This window comes from Capsicum annuum, chromosome 11 (genome assembly GCF_002878395.1).
Source record: "Capsicum annuum cultivar UCD-10X-F1 chromosome 11, UCD10Xv1.1, whole genome shotgun sequence".
NCBI classification, from domain to species: domain Eukaryota; kingdom Viridiplantae; phylum Streptophyta; class Magnoliopsida; order Solanales; family Solanaceae; genus Capsicum; species Capsicum annuum.
This window is the reverse complement of record NC_061121.1, coordinates 85,685,122-85,701,513: the sequence shown is the minus strand read 5'-3', so window position 1 is coordinate 85,701,513 and position 16,392 is coordinate 85,685,122. Positions and strand designations below refer to the sequence as shown.

At 37.5% G+C, this 16,392-nt stretch overlaps 1 protein-coding gene and 1 pseudogene across 1 annotated transcript; one reads left to right on the top strand and one right to left on the bottom strand.

Moving 5' to 3' along the window:
- LOC107846343 overlaps positions 1-5,574 on the top strand; it is a 58,042-nt pseudogene extending 52,468 nt beyond the window's left edge.
- On the bottom strand, positions 5,469-16,330 carry LOC107847663 (proteasome subunit beta type-7-A). Its single transcript, XM_016692054.2, has 9 exons — positions 16,129-16,330; positions 15,893-16,039; positions 6,938-7,079; positions 6,683-6,779; positions 6,516-6,585; positions 6,298-6,402; positions 6,114-6,212; positions 5,886-5,970; positions 5,469-5,772 (listed from the first exon to the last, which is right to left on the bottom strand). Exons 2-9 carry the CDS (start codon positions 16,019-16,021, stop codon positions 5,696-5,698), a joined length of 804 nt encoding a protein of 267 aa, XP_016547540.1. The 5' UTR covers positions 16,022-16,039; positions 16,129-16,330; the 3' UTR covers positions 5,469-5,695.
- Positions 16,331-16,392: the final 62 nt, after the last annotated feature.

The window sequence follows — 16,392 nt, the reverse complement described above, 5'->3', positions numbered from 1 at the left end:
CTTTGTTTTTACTTCATATATAAGGTGTACATCCTTCTTTATTTTATTTCATCAACTTTATTTTGTTTTTAAAAATTCTACAATGTCGCAAGCATCTCAATCATCCAATTCTAAAAATACTCTAATTTGTCATTGTGGGAATGCGGCTATCTTAAGGACGTCACGCACGGATTCAAATCTAGGTCGCAAATTTTATAATTATGCAATTGCAAAGGTGAGGTGTGCGTGTTTTTTAAAAAAAGTTAAGTTAATGGTTATGTAATTATTAATTTTCCTAGGATAATGGCGCATGCTCATTTTTCAAATGGCTGGATGAGCTATCACCTCCATCCAGTCCATCAACGTTTATTCCGGGACTCGAGACATCAAATTTTCAAGGCTTGACAAAATTTAATCTACTACAAAGGCTCCAACAATGCGAAGAAAATAAAGATTTTCTCATGACTTTTTTCAAAGAAGCCGAAGAACAGAGGGATCACTTTAAACTATTGCTACATGACACCCAAATAGAGAGGGATCAACTAAAATAAAAATTGATTTTGGCCGAAGAAAGAGAGAATGTCCTAAAAATGATGTTATGTGCTATAATACTATTATTCGTTCTTTGGAAAAGTGTAACATGGATGTAGTGATATTGAATAAATAATAATAGTTCTACTTTTGTATAATGTTAAATACTATTTTTGATAGAGCCATAGTCGATTAAACAACACGTCAACTTAAATTCGACCAGCAGGGTAATGATAGACTATGCATACGGTATATGGTATATTAAGTATGCATTCTATGATATCAAGCATACAATGTACCAATTATGACCACACCCTGCATATTCAAATTTCATGTCACAAATCAGTTTGATAGAAACAGATTCAGCTCAGAATCATAACAAGTTTCATAAAATAAAAGAATAATTGTCATATCCTACCACCAGATCCTTCAAACTTCATATTTGTGAAATAAAAAAAATTATCATATCCTAACAAATCATTTAACAACAAATTAAACATCTTGGCATTTAAATGTCTCTTTTCCTAAGTTCCTCATCAACACAAGTGTTACTATTGATTTATCAACAATGTCCATGACCACATCTGTTTGGACAGCTTCAACTTCTTTTTTCTCAACAATTGCAGCTGCTTCTTCATTCTCACCTTCTTCTCCTTTTTTTTCAGCATGTGCATCAGCTGATGCTTCTTCAGTTTCCTTTTCTTCCACACCTTCTTTTCTTACTTCACCTGCAGCAACTGTTTCTTCCTCAGCTTCTTTTTTTCGTTCACCTTCTGTTTCTTGCTTAGCTTCTTCTTTGTCAGCTTCTTCTTCAACAGTTTTTCCTTTTTCCGCGCCTCCTTGTTCATCTGTTGCCGCTTCTTCTTCTTCTTCTTTTACTGCTGCTGCTGCTACTTTTCCACCTTCTTCTTGGCTCTTATCTTTTTCACCATCCTTCTTTTCTTCTTCTTTTTCCTCTTCTGCCACAATAGCGGCCAACTAATCCATTTTGCTCTTTTTTTCTCCTTCTTTATTCCTCTCCGATTCATGCACATGCACTATTTCATAATATTACAAAGTGTTACTGATATTTAAAGCTGAATATTCATTAAAAACATCAATTAATGAATGAAGTTACCTCGCTGATGTTGTTACTCATCATTTTCATTTTTCTTCATTCTTTTCTCTTTGATATAGGCAACAATATCCAACACCGCTTCCTCGAGCGCAACCACACGCTTATGAAGATCCCCGGGGGATGAGGTTCCCGCTGCATCTTTGGAGGTACTCGGAGAATCATCATCACCAACGCGTACTCCAACGGGGTTACCACTCAAATCTTCTTCATCATCACTGTCCTCATTTGAAGTGAGGACAGTCACCCCTTCTAACTCTTTCTTCAAGCCATCGAGGACGTTATTCTTCACCTCGTTCGTATATGGCTCAAACATAATCATGTAATCCATCTTCGTCTCATGAACAGTAGGGATGATGTACGGGTGCACGTTCTACCAAATATCAATTAACAATTACATAACATTCGATAAAACAGTACTATTATTGCATTATAGAAAATAAGTTCATACCTCGGTAACTTTTTCTTTATACTTGAATGGGTCGCCTTCAATTATCTTATCGCTTTTTGAAGTGTGCCATCTGAGGATGCGGGGGATGGGTAAGGGCTCATCCATTGATTTTCCAGCAAATTCTTTAAGATGAGGAATGGCCTCATAGATCTAAATCTGTAAGCAGTACAACAGTGAAAAAAATAACTATGAGTCTATGGCATAGTATAAATAAAATGATAATCTACGATAAACTCACTAAAGGATTTATGGTAGATACCATGAATGCCCAGGGAAATCTGAATAAAGCATAGGATGCCTTCTGCTTCTCATCAAATACTTTCTTCTGCTTCTTCAGGTTACTTTTCTTCTTCAGATAGTCCATGGTCAGTTGAAATGTCTTTTTCCCCCACGGATACTTTTCGAAGAAACTCAAAGAGTCGACCATTCGAATCAATTTTATGTCGACAACCTTCGTCGAATCTTTCGCAAGCAATATGGTGTGCAAGAACCATAATAGAAAACACTTGAACTTCTGGTCCTCGTTCAACTTATTCTCTCTGATCAGGTGTAACAAGTTGGCCGTCGTGATGTTTTTGTTTTTTGTCACCTTAAAACAAACATTGTCCCCCTTTGCTAACACCTTCTTCAGTTTTGATTCACTGGGGTATGATGAGCAGTTCAACCCCATGATCAAACAAACTTTCAAGCCAAAACAGGCAGGCTTGTTGTTAATACAGAACCACATCTTATGACGCATCTTATCGTTCGTAACGCATCGCAATAGCAAATAATGGACCAACTGCCCATTGAACTTGAGATATTCCAGCAGGTTTCTCAGGTGTCCAAAACAGGACCGCTTGAATCTTTTCTTCAATTCTTAGTCGAAAAGAATTTGCTTAAATTCTTGATAAGCAGCCATTCTTGATCTAACCGATATCTTTGCCGGGAAAGATCTGACCTCGTCAATTATCGTTCGAAGGTCATACCGCTCCACGAAAATGCACCTTGAAAGATATGACACGGACAACGAATCATTATCCCCATCATCACTATTACTCCCACTTCCCTCGCACTCTTCACTGTCACCACTGACACTTCGCTTGGCAACATTTTCACTAGAATCGACGTAGTCGCTTATCTCCTTTAACTCCGAATCTGATTCGGACACCGACTCTTCAATTTTCTTTCTTTTTGACACTTTTTCAACTGCCACAACTCTTCTTTTTCTATTACTACCAGCGGTATCATCTTTCTATTTAAGAATAACATTTTTTCTACCTATTTTCAACACGGTCTACACCTAAAGAATAAATCTCCCATTTTTAGTTCATAGACCATAAGTCTATCAATAGAAATAAATCAATGATCAAATGAACCCCCCCTAAAAAAAAAAAAATTAACAAACACCCCACCATTAAACAGTTCACTACACAAACATACAATAATTGAACCAAAATCGAACATGCAAAATATCAAAACACAACAATTGCTAAAAATCAAACTAGTGCACCTAATCAAACTAATTAGCTATTAATATTTCATTTTTCACTATTTCAGCAATCATGTTTTAAAAGAATTTCATACGTCTGAAAATTGAAATATTTCTAGGGCATTCTCATTTCATAGACCACGGGTCTACGAATAGACCGTGGGTCTACGGACAGAAACAGGACGCTGTTCAAATCAAAATGCCAAAATAACTCTTCAAACAACAATTATACCACCATTCAACACTTCGTTGCTAAAAAAAACACGATTAAATCAAAACACCAAATTCGAAAAAAAAAATCCTACATCACTACCAAGCGATTTGCATAAAGAAAAACCATTTAAATGGATCTAGAAATGATTGAAACTCGATTTTAACTAACCTTGCGAAGCAACAACGCCCCCTTAGCAGCTGCAGACGAAGAACGTACGAAAATGACGTTTTTGGGAGAAGTTGTTTGAAAGCGGGAGTTGGGAATTGAAGATGAGAGAGAGGTTTTTTTTTTTTTGGATATTGGAATAAGTGGAGGGGGTTAGGTGTATTATATTAAATTTGTAAAATTGTATAAATGATGAATTGGTCCCTTGGCCAACGTGTGGGCCCCACTTTTTCCACTTTTTACACCCTAAACCTAAAAAACAAATCAAAAAGAAATTAAGTGGATATTTGGCAAAATAGTTTTGCATAAGTTCTTCTTTGCCAATTATTCCCTAGTGTGTGTGTGCTGGGGGATGGGGGATATATGTTGCAACTCGCATGGAGCAGATACAGATGCACACATGCTTTTGTCACTGCATACATGTAGAGGAATTTCTTTTAGAAAAATATGCTAAGTTCGAATCCATCGTCACAAAAAATAGTGAATATAGTTATACTCTGCACCCATTGAGTTAAGATCTGCCTTAGTTTACCGCAGTACTTACTAAAAGGTAGTTGTTGTTGAGCTTAGGTACATGCAGAAAGGAGCTGAAGCAGTGCATGCAGCTAACTCTGATGTTTTTATCATTCTATTTGGCCTAAGTTTCGACAAGGATCTCTCTTTCTTGCACAAAAGACCGACGAACTTGACATTCAATGGCAAGCTAGTTTTTGAGATTCATCAATATGGTTTCAAGGATGGAGGCACTTGGTCAGAAGACAACGCAAACCAAGCATGCGGAGAAGTGTTGAATGAAATGATGAGCAAAGGAGCCCCTGTGTTAGAACAAGGCTACCCATTGTTTGTGAGTGAGTTTGGAGTGGATCAAAGAGGCACCAATGTGAACGACGACAACAGGTATTTCAATTTCTTTCTTGGACTGGCAACTGAATTTGACTACGATCGGACACTGTGGACACACGTTGGGAGCTATTATTTGAGAGATGGTATTGTGGGACTCGATGAGTACTATGGTGTTTTAGATTGGAACTGGTTCGATATCAGGAACTCGAGTTTTCTGCAAAGGATCTCAGTCATCCGCACACCATTCCAAGGTAAACACAGAACTGATAACATAATTATCAGAATTTTTTGTGAGAAAAAGGATAAAGTGTTTTGACTTTGTTAAAATGCAGGAACAGGATATACGGAGACTCATCCACATAAAGTAATTTTCCATCCTATGACACGGCTTTGTGTTCAAGGAACTTCATTGCTGCAGCCACTGGACCTGGGTCCATGCTCTGAGGCAGAAGCCTGGGGCTATGCTCCAGCAAACACATTTGAGTCATGGAAGCTGGGGCAGCCAGTAAAACTCAATATGATATGCAGTGATGATAGCTCAAAATGGGACATCATCTCGGACTCTTAAGATGACCTGTCTTCTAAGCTACAAGATGCTACTAGTCTTTGCTTGGATGTCGATCCCAACAATGTCATTGTCACACAAACATGCAAGTGTCTGAGAACAAATGATACTACATGTGATCCTGGAAGCCAGTGGTTCAAAATAATTGACCGCACAAGGGCGACAAAAATTATAAAATACTCTTCAAATCAAACCAATCATTCATTTTCTAGTGAGGAATTTCTTTGGAAGCTACATGTGATAACATAGAGTAGTTCAGTTACTTGCAATTGAAACTTTTCCAACATTTAAAATACTCATGGAATTGTTTGACAGTATCATATTTAAGGAAATCCTTAAAGATTATATCATTGCAGTACAAGTCATTCTTCCATGGCGTCTCCACCTTCTATCACTGGCACAATTTCTCTCAGTGGTGTAATCTTTGTAAGGAGAACCTCTGCAAGAACAAAATTCCAACAGACCACGTTAGAAAAATTTCATTCAGAATCCTAAATAACCATGACACCTGCTTTAATCACATTGAAGGTGGAGACAAGTCAGAACACTAACCAGTCTTTTTGGAGAATGTGTAACCCTTTTGTGGATAGGTACGGGGATTAGGCGATAAATGGTTTCTCAAGTACTCCGTGTTCCCCTAACAATTAAAATAAGAGTTCAGAAACCACAAACTATCAAAAACAGAAAATAGTATTATGCATTCCATGCTGAAAATTCTGTCAGTATCGCTTGAAAGAGAGCATTATTTTTCCATTTAGATTCGCTTAAAAGAGAGCTGACCTTTGTTATCACACAGATATCGACATTGCTCCCACTACCAAGGTCATTGAACACTCCAGACAATATGGCCTCTGCTACTAGCTTTATCCCTTCATCCCTCTACAACAGAATTCCCTTCAACATTCAGGATTACATTTACCATCCAAATGCAGCAAACTACTGTAGCTAAAAGACACAAACTTACGCTCATCCCCTCCCGGTATTTTGACTCAAAGATGGCCATTGCTGCGAGGGAACCAGAGCCCATTGTAGCATATGGCAGAGTATCAGTGGATCCATGTGGATAAATCTGATAGACAATGCATTCACCAAATAGTCAGAACTTCAATGACATTGCCGAATAATACACACACACACATACACATACACATATACATAAATATTAATGTGAACGCTACTTACAGTATGCAGATGTGGCCCTGTGACATCAACACCACCAAGGACCAAAGCAGCTGAGACATAGCCTTGGTAGCTGGCAGCGAGAACATAGTTAGGCTTGTTGGATTGACATTTAATGAACTTGAAGATACTACTATGCCTCGTAAGGATTATTAACACTAGAAACTTACCTGAAAAGGTGGGACTTCAATAGAGTAAGAGCTGTCACAACCCTGGATTCACGACCAGTGTGATACCTGTGGAGCTTCAGCTGGGAACTGACCATGTCTAAAGAATAACAGATGCTAATTAAGAGACTACATAAATAGATAAGCAGATAGATAGATATATAGAGAGAGATGGAACATGATTTAAAACTTAAAGAGAGAAGTTATATTGCAAACAATTTCCAGAAAATGCTAGACTATGGGTACAAAACTCATTACCGGTCACAGCCTCTGTATCAGCAGCTGTGCCAGCTCCACAGCAATATATATTAGGAGCCATGTAATGAATTTTCTCACAGTTTTTATCTGCAACAATTGGTCCTTCAGTAGCCCGTGTGTCTGCTCCAAGGATAACACCATCCTGAACAAGAATCATGCTTAAGAAGTTGATTATAAAAGCATCATCTCCAGTTTCTACGTGCCTTGTGCAGAATTGAACAGCTAAAGCACCAAAAGGTCACTTCTAACAAACATGTTATAATAAGTGAAGTTGGCATTATTTCTGGAGTCTGCTGATTCATTATGCAAGGGCTCATGGAAAATCAACCAGAGCACTATTGATAAAGCCACATTGTCCATAAAAACGACAGAAGATGCTGCTTATCTAGAAATTATGTCAAAGAAGGAAAAAGAGAGAAAGATGTTAAGGAGCAGCAATCTTTGACTAATACTATTCATTGAAACTCTTCATACCCCTTTTTATCAGCATTCTGATTTTCATTTCATTACCTGGAAGACAGCCTAAATGTGTTTATAGATAGTGAAACTAAACGGAGAAGTATAATCAACTAAGTTAATTCCACAAAGTAGAAACTAAATGGTGTTGACTTCCAAACAATGACCTACATGATCTACCCTTTTTTTCCCTATAAGTATGATGCCCCTTCTTTTCTAGATCTTTAAAGATTAAATTCTTCCTGTGACCTCCTCAGCAGCGCTTCCTACATTTTCAAGCAGAAAAGAACACATAATCTCTACCTAATTTCCTCTCTTGCTAGTTGTTAGGCAACTGACCAAAAACTGAAAAAGTGATGGGTTTCATTATTTTAAAAATTATCAACTGCTAGGGTGTTTAGCTAATTCCTATGTAGATGAATTCTTCTGGTTAGATGAACTAAATTATTATCAATAAAAAAGAGTGCAAGATCATACAGTTTTACATCATAAAAGATGCAGATCATACAAGAAGCCATGTCAAGGATCACCTTATTGGATGCTCTAGTCAGTTGCTGATTATGTTGAATGATTTCGATAACAACAACAACATACGCAATCAGTGTTTTGAAAGCGAGAGGCCAAAAAAAGTGACGAGGGCTCGCTTCACAGAAGCGAGAAGCGTGAAGCGAAGCGCACACTTTTTTCCATTAAAGCGCTATTTAGTACAATTTAAAAATATTAAACATGCATAAATAAAAAACCAAGAGCTCAATAAATAACATAATCATTCAATACTCAAATTAAAAAGAGAATAGATAGTCATAACAAGCATTCAAACAAACTACTAAAATATTAAAAAACAGTCTTGCGTCTTAGTCAACCAACACAAATAGAGAAGGAAAAAAAAAACAAAGAAAAAAACAAAGTTGGAAGTCAGATTACCTACAGCAAAAAAAAAAGTAGAACTGGAAAACAGAGAAGAAGAAGAGAAAAAAAAAAACAGAGATGAAAAAGAGTAATAGAGAAGAAGAAAAAAAAAAATAGAAAACCCTAATAGGAAGAGAAGAAGAGGAAGAAGAAGAAGAGAAATAGAGAAGAAGAAGAGAAATAGAGAAGAAGAAGAAGAGGAGGAGAAATAGAGAAGAAGAAGAAGAGGAGAAATAGAGAAGAAGAAGTCGCATACCTTCAGCAGTTGTTCCAGAAAAGTCGCAGCAGCAGCAATGCAGTCGTATAGTCACTTAAGGGTTTCAACTTAAAATAAATTAAATAAAGCAATAAAACCCTAAAAAAGAAAAACCTTAAATATCCACTTAAGCGAGCTTTTCTGAGCTTTTTTTGCTTCAGCTCTTCTCGCTTCTGGACATAAAGCGAGAGTTTATTTCTCGCCCCAACGCTTCAAGTGTAAAAAGCGACCAACTGTCGCTTCGCTTTGCTTCACGCTTTAAGCAAGCGCTTCAGCACAGCACTTTTCACAATACTGTACCCAATATATTCCCACAAGGTGGGTGTTGAATGATTTACGGTATGATTATTCAACAAATTGTATGATTTCTGCGATGTCATATGATTCTATTGCTATCTAAGTTGCGGGGACTCTTCATTTTTGATGCTACACCCGTGACGGATTCTTCAAAAATACACTAATTTCAGCGAATCCGACACACCCATTCACATTTTTGACGAGTCCGAGCAACATAGGTTGCTAAATTATAACTAAAGTACAATGCTATTTTGAGAAGATTTCCCAATGCCTATAGTCAAACAAATATAAGGTAATCTTTGACCACAATAATGGCAAAACATCTTTCCTCTGGATGGTTCCCAACTTCTGTTCTAGATTCCTAACATCAGTGATTGCCAGGGAAACAAAATTTGCTCCTCTTTTTTACAATAGAAATATAATAATTTCCTTCACACTAACTTAGGTCCTGCACAGAGTTACGAAAGACGCTGTTTAGGCGCACCATAATGGAAAAGGCATAGACAAAATGCTTTATGCATGATAGCAGTGGAACTACACTGAGGAGTTACCTTTCTTGACTGAGGCCTTCACCTGTAAGGTTTTGGTCTGATGGTTTACACCCTTATTTCAAGGAGTACCCACCCAAATCTGAATGAGGTCTTCAAACTCTACTATTTTTGCCCCAAGACAATTGATGAGGGAGCATCCATCGTAAGATCGTTTAAATTTTCTCTGTCAAGTTTATGTATTTAAAGAAAAGCCAAGTGCATGAAGCAAACCCTAATCTGCGAACACCAGCAGCCTCCCCCTTCGGGCCGGCTCCTCTCTCTCTCTCGTCCACAAAATCTTCACCAATGTAGCTTCTATTGCTTGTATTTTCTTTTTTCTGTATCATTGATCATATTAACATTTTCAAGTATATTAAGAGGAAAGAAGTCCTAAAAGGAGTTCACTTCACGCCTTGAGACATACATCTCACTTTTTTACCATTTTATTTTTTTAAAAGAAATAGACTACAAGCACTAAGCTGTTGGAGGTGCAACATCTTGCTACTTCAGATTAACAGAACATAGCATATTTTGAAAGAGAAGACGTTGAACTGCAAAACATTGCGTGAATGGAATGAGAGGATGGAGAACTATTGAAGGCTTCATGTTCTATCTCTCAATCAAAGACACAATAGTGTGGCATGTAGCAAAATAGAATGGTAATTTTTTCGCCACTTAAAATTCAAAAGACACTTGCAAGTATAGAACTTAGCAGAGGGAAAAGCTGTGGGAGTTGACAACTTTGCTATACTGGGACAATCAGATGGAACGGGTAGGGACTCATAAATATGGTAGAACCACCCTCGACAGGTCTCCAGCAAATCATTTACAACAGCCATTGAAAGGAGAGGACAGGAACTTTAGCTTCTAATGTACGGATAAATTAAAACACCCAAGAGAGTGAACTTCGTGTAAGAAACAGAGCTATTTTGATTTTGAAAACTTGAGGACGTGGAAAATTATTCATTTTAGTTGGTAGTTCTTATGTAAGAGACTGGAGAGGATGTAAATTATCTCTTAATTCTACGGTAAAGTCTGAACTGTGACATTTTAGTGCTGAACCTATTTATAGCAAAGTTGTGTGATATAGATCAACAACAACAACAACAACAACAACAAACCCAGTGTATTCCCACTTGTGTGATATAGATCAAAAATACAAAAATAAAAACAAGTATGGAAATCAAAAGATAATAAAGAAAGCGATAAATAGATAGATAGAGACACAAGATGATAACAAAAGGACAACCAAACAATATATTAAATTTGAAGACCTTCCTTTTAGACTACCAACAAGCACCTAACTCTTACGAAGACCGATAGAAAAATTAAACCCCTCACAACCCACGTTTCTAAGCAAATCAACAAGCTCCCCAACAAGCTCAATAAACACTCTCAAGTGTAAGTTCATCCAAAATCATCCAAGTCTTAGAAAAGAGAAAACCTAGCTATTTATAGCCATGGACTATTTATTACAAAATGGGCCCAAAAGAGACCCAAAATGCCAAATACCCAAAGAAAGAGACTCCTCCATCGCCCATCCTCATCATGGTGGATCGCAAAACTCCCTATCTCTAAAGCTTCGCCAATTACCTTCGGTTAGAATCTTTGGGGTAATTCGACTTGTACATCATCCTCTCCTCCTGGAAGAGAATTTGTCCTCAAATTCAAGAAAATATCATTTCCAAGATCGAGATCCTCAGGGAAATCCTTGGGATTGGGAGGGCTTATAACTCGCTTAACCACAAAAAAGTGGAATGCTAACCTCTCCTTCTTGAGGCAAAACCTCTTCAATAGGCACTTTGTTGACAAGCATATTTGGGACTATGACATCCCTGTTACATGGATCTTCTACACCTTCCGCATTCTCATCAAAACTATCAACCCCCTCTATGTAGTTCTCTTTTTTCTCCACCTTTCTTTGTGGTAGGATTCACCTTCCCGAAGTATAATTGCTCTCTGAGTTGGACACTCGCTCGTTCGATGACCCGATCCTTGGTATTTAAAACATTGGGTACCCTTAAGATTAGGATTACCTCCTTCTCTGGGGGATACCTTGGAGCATTCTTCTCAAAGGACTTCATGAACTCAGAGCCTTGACTCCAAGTTGAGGACACTTGATTTCCCATATTAGGCTTGATGGCCTTCTCTGCCTTGATATCTAGCTCAACATCATAGCCGCTTCTAAAAGATCATCCATCCGGGCAAACTTGTGTATGGTCATTCTAGAGGCAATTTCTTGGTCCAACAACACTTTGAACCAGATTGTGCTCTTCATCCTCGTTATAAGTAAGCTTCAAGAGTAGATTTTGAAACTCATCATAGTACGCTTCAACACTCTGGTCTTCTTGTCTCAAATTGTACAACTTGGCAAGCAACCCTTGTATATACCTCTTCGGCACATACTTAGCTCTCATAATGACCTTCATTGCCTCCCATGGTGGATAATGACCTCCATGAAGAACTCCATGTATTCTTTTAGCCAACTCCCACCAAGTCAAAGCATATCCCTTGAATTGAGCAACGACATAGGTTGTCTTCTTGACATCGGGCAAATCATTAGCTTGAAAGATCCTATCACATTTAGACTCCTATTTGAGGTACCTTTCGGGATCTCTACCTCCTTGAAAGCTAGAAAGAGTAAACCTTCATAGATATGAGGCCCATGTCACGACCTCTATATCCACCTAGGTCCCTTGGATTATTTCCTTGAGCACCATACCCATAACCTCCTTCTACATGTCCCTCAAACTCTCATTGAACCCCTACGGCTTGGTTGGGTGGCATTTGGTTAAGTGGAGCTTGGTAAGGTGGATTTGGATTTTGTGGTTTTGGTAGTGTCGTACTTGAACTTGTGGCACTTGATAGGGTAGGTAGTAGGGTGGGTTGAGACCTTGTGAGTTAAAATCCTTGTGGCATTTGATAGTTTGAAACTTGGTTTTGTGGTGTTTGATAGGGTAGCGTGAGAATTTGTGGAGCTTGGGGTAGTGGTGAGTTTTGGGGCATTGGTTGGGGTAGGTTGAATTGTAGGGGTCAGGCTACATTTCGTGGAGTTTGATCGGTAGTAGTAGTAGTAGTAGTAGTATTAGGTAAGGGAGTATTACCTTGTTGGAGAGGGTAAAACATGTAGTGGAAGTTCTAGGAGAAATGGTAGCCGAAGTCTGTTGGGCTTTCCTACTTGAGGATGCTTGAAGATTGTTTTGCAGAGTAGCATCTGAAGAATTAAGATTCCCCGCCACACTCACCAACCTTCCGTCTCTATTCTTCACTCTCCCTCCACATTCGATATCTTCTTATTCATGTTTGACATCTCTCCCCTCATCACATTTATATATTGTCGAAACCCCATCATGGCCTCGATCAAAGTGTCTAAGTTTGCCCCGACCATGGTAGGTTGGATCTTATCTCCTGGTGCCATGGTACCTATCAACAAGACACTCAACACAACTATCAAACAAGGTTAACTTTAGTGAAATCAAATCTCACAATCACTAGTGTTTTCACACTTAGATCGTCTCACAATTAGCTCGACTTTATTGAATTTTGCTTGTTCTTGTTGGTATATGAAGTGTCAATTTGCTACTCTCGATTAGAATGGAGTCTTATTAAGAAAAGAACGGACGCCTCAATTTAAACGGTAGGACTTGAATCAAAGAAGCTAACTAAGAAATAAATGAAAAAAGAACACAACGAAAAGGACAAGAAAAAAAAACGAAATTAAAAACTAATTAATCAACTAAGTAGATCAAATACGAGTTGTTAATTAGTTAAGAATCAAGAAATGAATTTAGGAATCAAGAATTGAAACTAAGATGGAACCGGAACGAAATGGGATTAGGAGTAGTTGAGATGCATTGGGATGAGATGTGGGCGCAGGTCATGACCCGCACATGGGGTTCACAGATCAAAAACAAGGTGCTGGAAAATGAACTGCGTGGGCAGATAAGGGCGCAAAGGCCCTTTTTGGTACTTTTTCACTTGGATTTTTCCTCCTTTGGAATAATCCTTCAGCATAAACAAGTACACCTTCTCTTTTACCTTTCCATTTTGGATCAAGCCACACCTTTTTTTGAATGTTCTTCAACAAGATAAGATCATGAAGAACACATGAACATTCAAAAATTGATCCTCGATCAAACGAGCTCCAAATGCAATGAAATTTTAACCACGAGCTCCTTTCGACCTCCCAAATCTAACCCAAGTGTTTTTAGGCCTTAATTCCAACCAAATGCTCTCGGAAATTAAACCCACTTTAAAATTTGAAGAACACCATGAAGATGGTGAACTTTCAAATTTCAAATTCTCTCGTTTTAATTTAGAATCACTTCAAATTCGAGATCTGAGATCCTTTTGGTATGGGGAACACTTTCCAGCAACTTTAAACCTTCAAATCCAAGCCAAAATTCCTAGATCTCAAAACCCACTCCACTTCCTTCAAAACACAAAACTCAACAATGATAAAGCACTCAAATCAACTTCGATTAAGCTCAAATTTCAGATTTAGACTCAAATAACACTAGAGAATACAATTCTGGTATTAGAAACTCAAGAAAACAAAAATCAAAAACTCAAAATTTGGGATTTTTTTCAAAACATGTTTTTTTATTTTTTTTAATTTTCTTTTCAATACCACAACCCAAGACTAGAATCGTGGAAACGATTCTAAGATCGGCTCTAATACTAAATGATATAGATCAAAAATACAAAAACAAAAACAAGTACGAAAATTGAAAGATCATAAAGAAAATGATAAATAGATAGATAAATAGACACAAGATGATAGCAAAAGGACAATCAACGAATATATTAAATCCGAAGACCTTCCTTTTAGACTACCAACAAGCACCTAACTTTTACGAAGACTGAGAGGAAAATTAAACCCCTCACAACCAACATTCCTAAGAAAGTCAACAAGCTCCCCAACAAACTCAATAAACATTCTCAAGTGTAAGTTCATCAAAAATCATCTATGTCTAAGGAAAGAGGAAACCTAACTATTTATTGTCATGGGCTATTTATTACAAAATGGGGCCAAAAGTGACCCTAAATGCCAAATAAGCCCAAAAGTGACCCAACGTGTCAAATACCCAACGAAAGAGACTCCTCCACCACTCATCCTCATCATGGTGGATCGCAAAACACATCCTCATCTATAAAGCTTCGCCAACTACCTTGAGTTAGAATTTTTGGAGTAATTCGACTTGTATCATTGTGTCTACCATAGGAGCTATATAACACTTGCTATAGAGTTGGTAATAAAGCAGAAGAAGAAGAGGTAGCATGAAATACTTATCACCAAAAAAAGAGGTAGCATGAACTAGCATCACACAAGTTGATATGTGTCAACATGGAGGGACATGAACTCTATATACCACTGAAGTAAAAATCAATCATATAACAGATTAAATCACTATTTAAATGACTCCAACAAGTCTTTTAAAAGTAGACAATCATCAATAGCCATCCTTCATCATTAGGAACATTCAATCTTAACATTCTAGTGTAGTGCTGTTGTGAGAACACATAGAGCCACCCCTCCACTCCTGTCTTGTGGAACTAATTTTCGAAACACATCCCTCCCATACAATCTTAGTGTGGCCACTCATGTTGACCTTTACTCGAGCTATTAATAAGGGATCTGGGCAAATCTTCTTATAGGAACGGAGCATGTAAAGATGTTTAATAGTTATTTCCAATGCGTAAAAGAAAGTAGATCTCAAAAGCAAATCTTTTGTGGGACATCGTATCTCAGAATCAATCTAAAGATAAATAAATGTAGATAAAAGAGCAATAACTTTATAAACAACACCAAGTAGGAATATAGCTGGCCTGGAATTACATAGAGTACAGTAATGATCATCCTAGTCCTTACATCAGTATGGTTTGAACAATTTGGATTCTTATGTTGATTAGCGTGCCAGGCGAAACTCAACTATGTTTATTATGTTGACATGAATTAGCTTACGTCCAGTGTTGTAGTTTGGGAGGACTATAGATAATGAATGATCCCTTAATGGTATATATCCCATACTTCGCTTGGTGAGAGGCTAAAATCACCTCCCTGCCAATCACGCTAGTAGGGGATACTATTAGAAGAGTTACATTGCATTTACAACTTAATTAATGCAGATAGAACTCCATGTTTCTAAGCGGAAGAAAGAGGGGGAAGGAGTAAAAGAAGAAAAGAAAGAAAACACAAGTTATAAATGCATATAATCCATGTATACTAAGCAAAAAAGAAGATCCATGTATACTAAGCAAAAAAAGAAGTTTCTCCTATCTCCTCCTCAAGACAGAACCTTCAAGCACGAGGCAATATTATCTACCCTCAGTGGATATTCTAATATTCATCTTCTTTCTCTGAGGAAAGGGATTTCTAATACAAAGGACAAGTTTGGCAATACGATTACCTACTAACCTCACTTCTCATATTAAAGATCCCATTAACATATCAACGGATCTACTGAGAAACGACGGTCGATAGACACTCAGATGAATTTGCAATACCTGAAAAATTAAGCCGACAATGGTAGTACCAGTCTTGAGAAAAGAAGGAGAACGAAGTCCTTTACTCACCAACATCTCATTCCTTCTACACAAATCAAAACTAAACCCACCTTTTTGTGGAACTTCCATTTTACCTTCAAATTAGACCTACCCACAGATACCAAAAATTAAAAGATTAGAGCAGAACAGTGAATTGTTAAGAAGCATTAAATTGAACTTGTAAGCAGACACTTTACCTGTTTGCAGATGAGTGATGCTGAAAATCAAAGTTGGGAATCGGGAGAGAGAGAATAGCCAAAACTTGAAGAATAAGAAATACTTAAGAGATGGATGGTGAAATTACAGTGTCATTTTGCTATTAATAGCTTCGCTTGGGCTGCTTCTGCTTAGGCCCAACAACTATTCGCTTTTCAGATATATAAAAGGGCAAATCACATAAATATACCATCTAAGAGTCACTACTATAAAATATATCAATAGTTTCAACTTTTCAAAATATA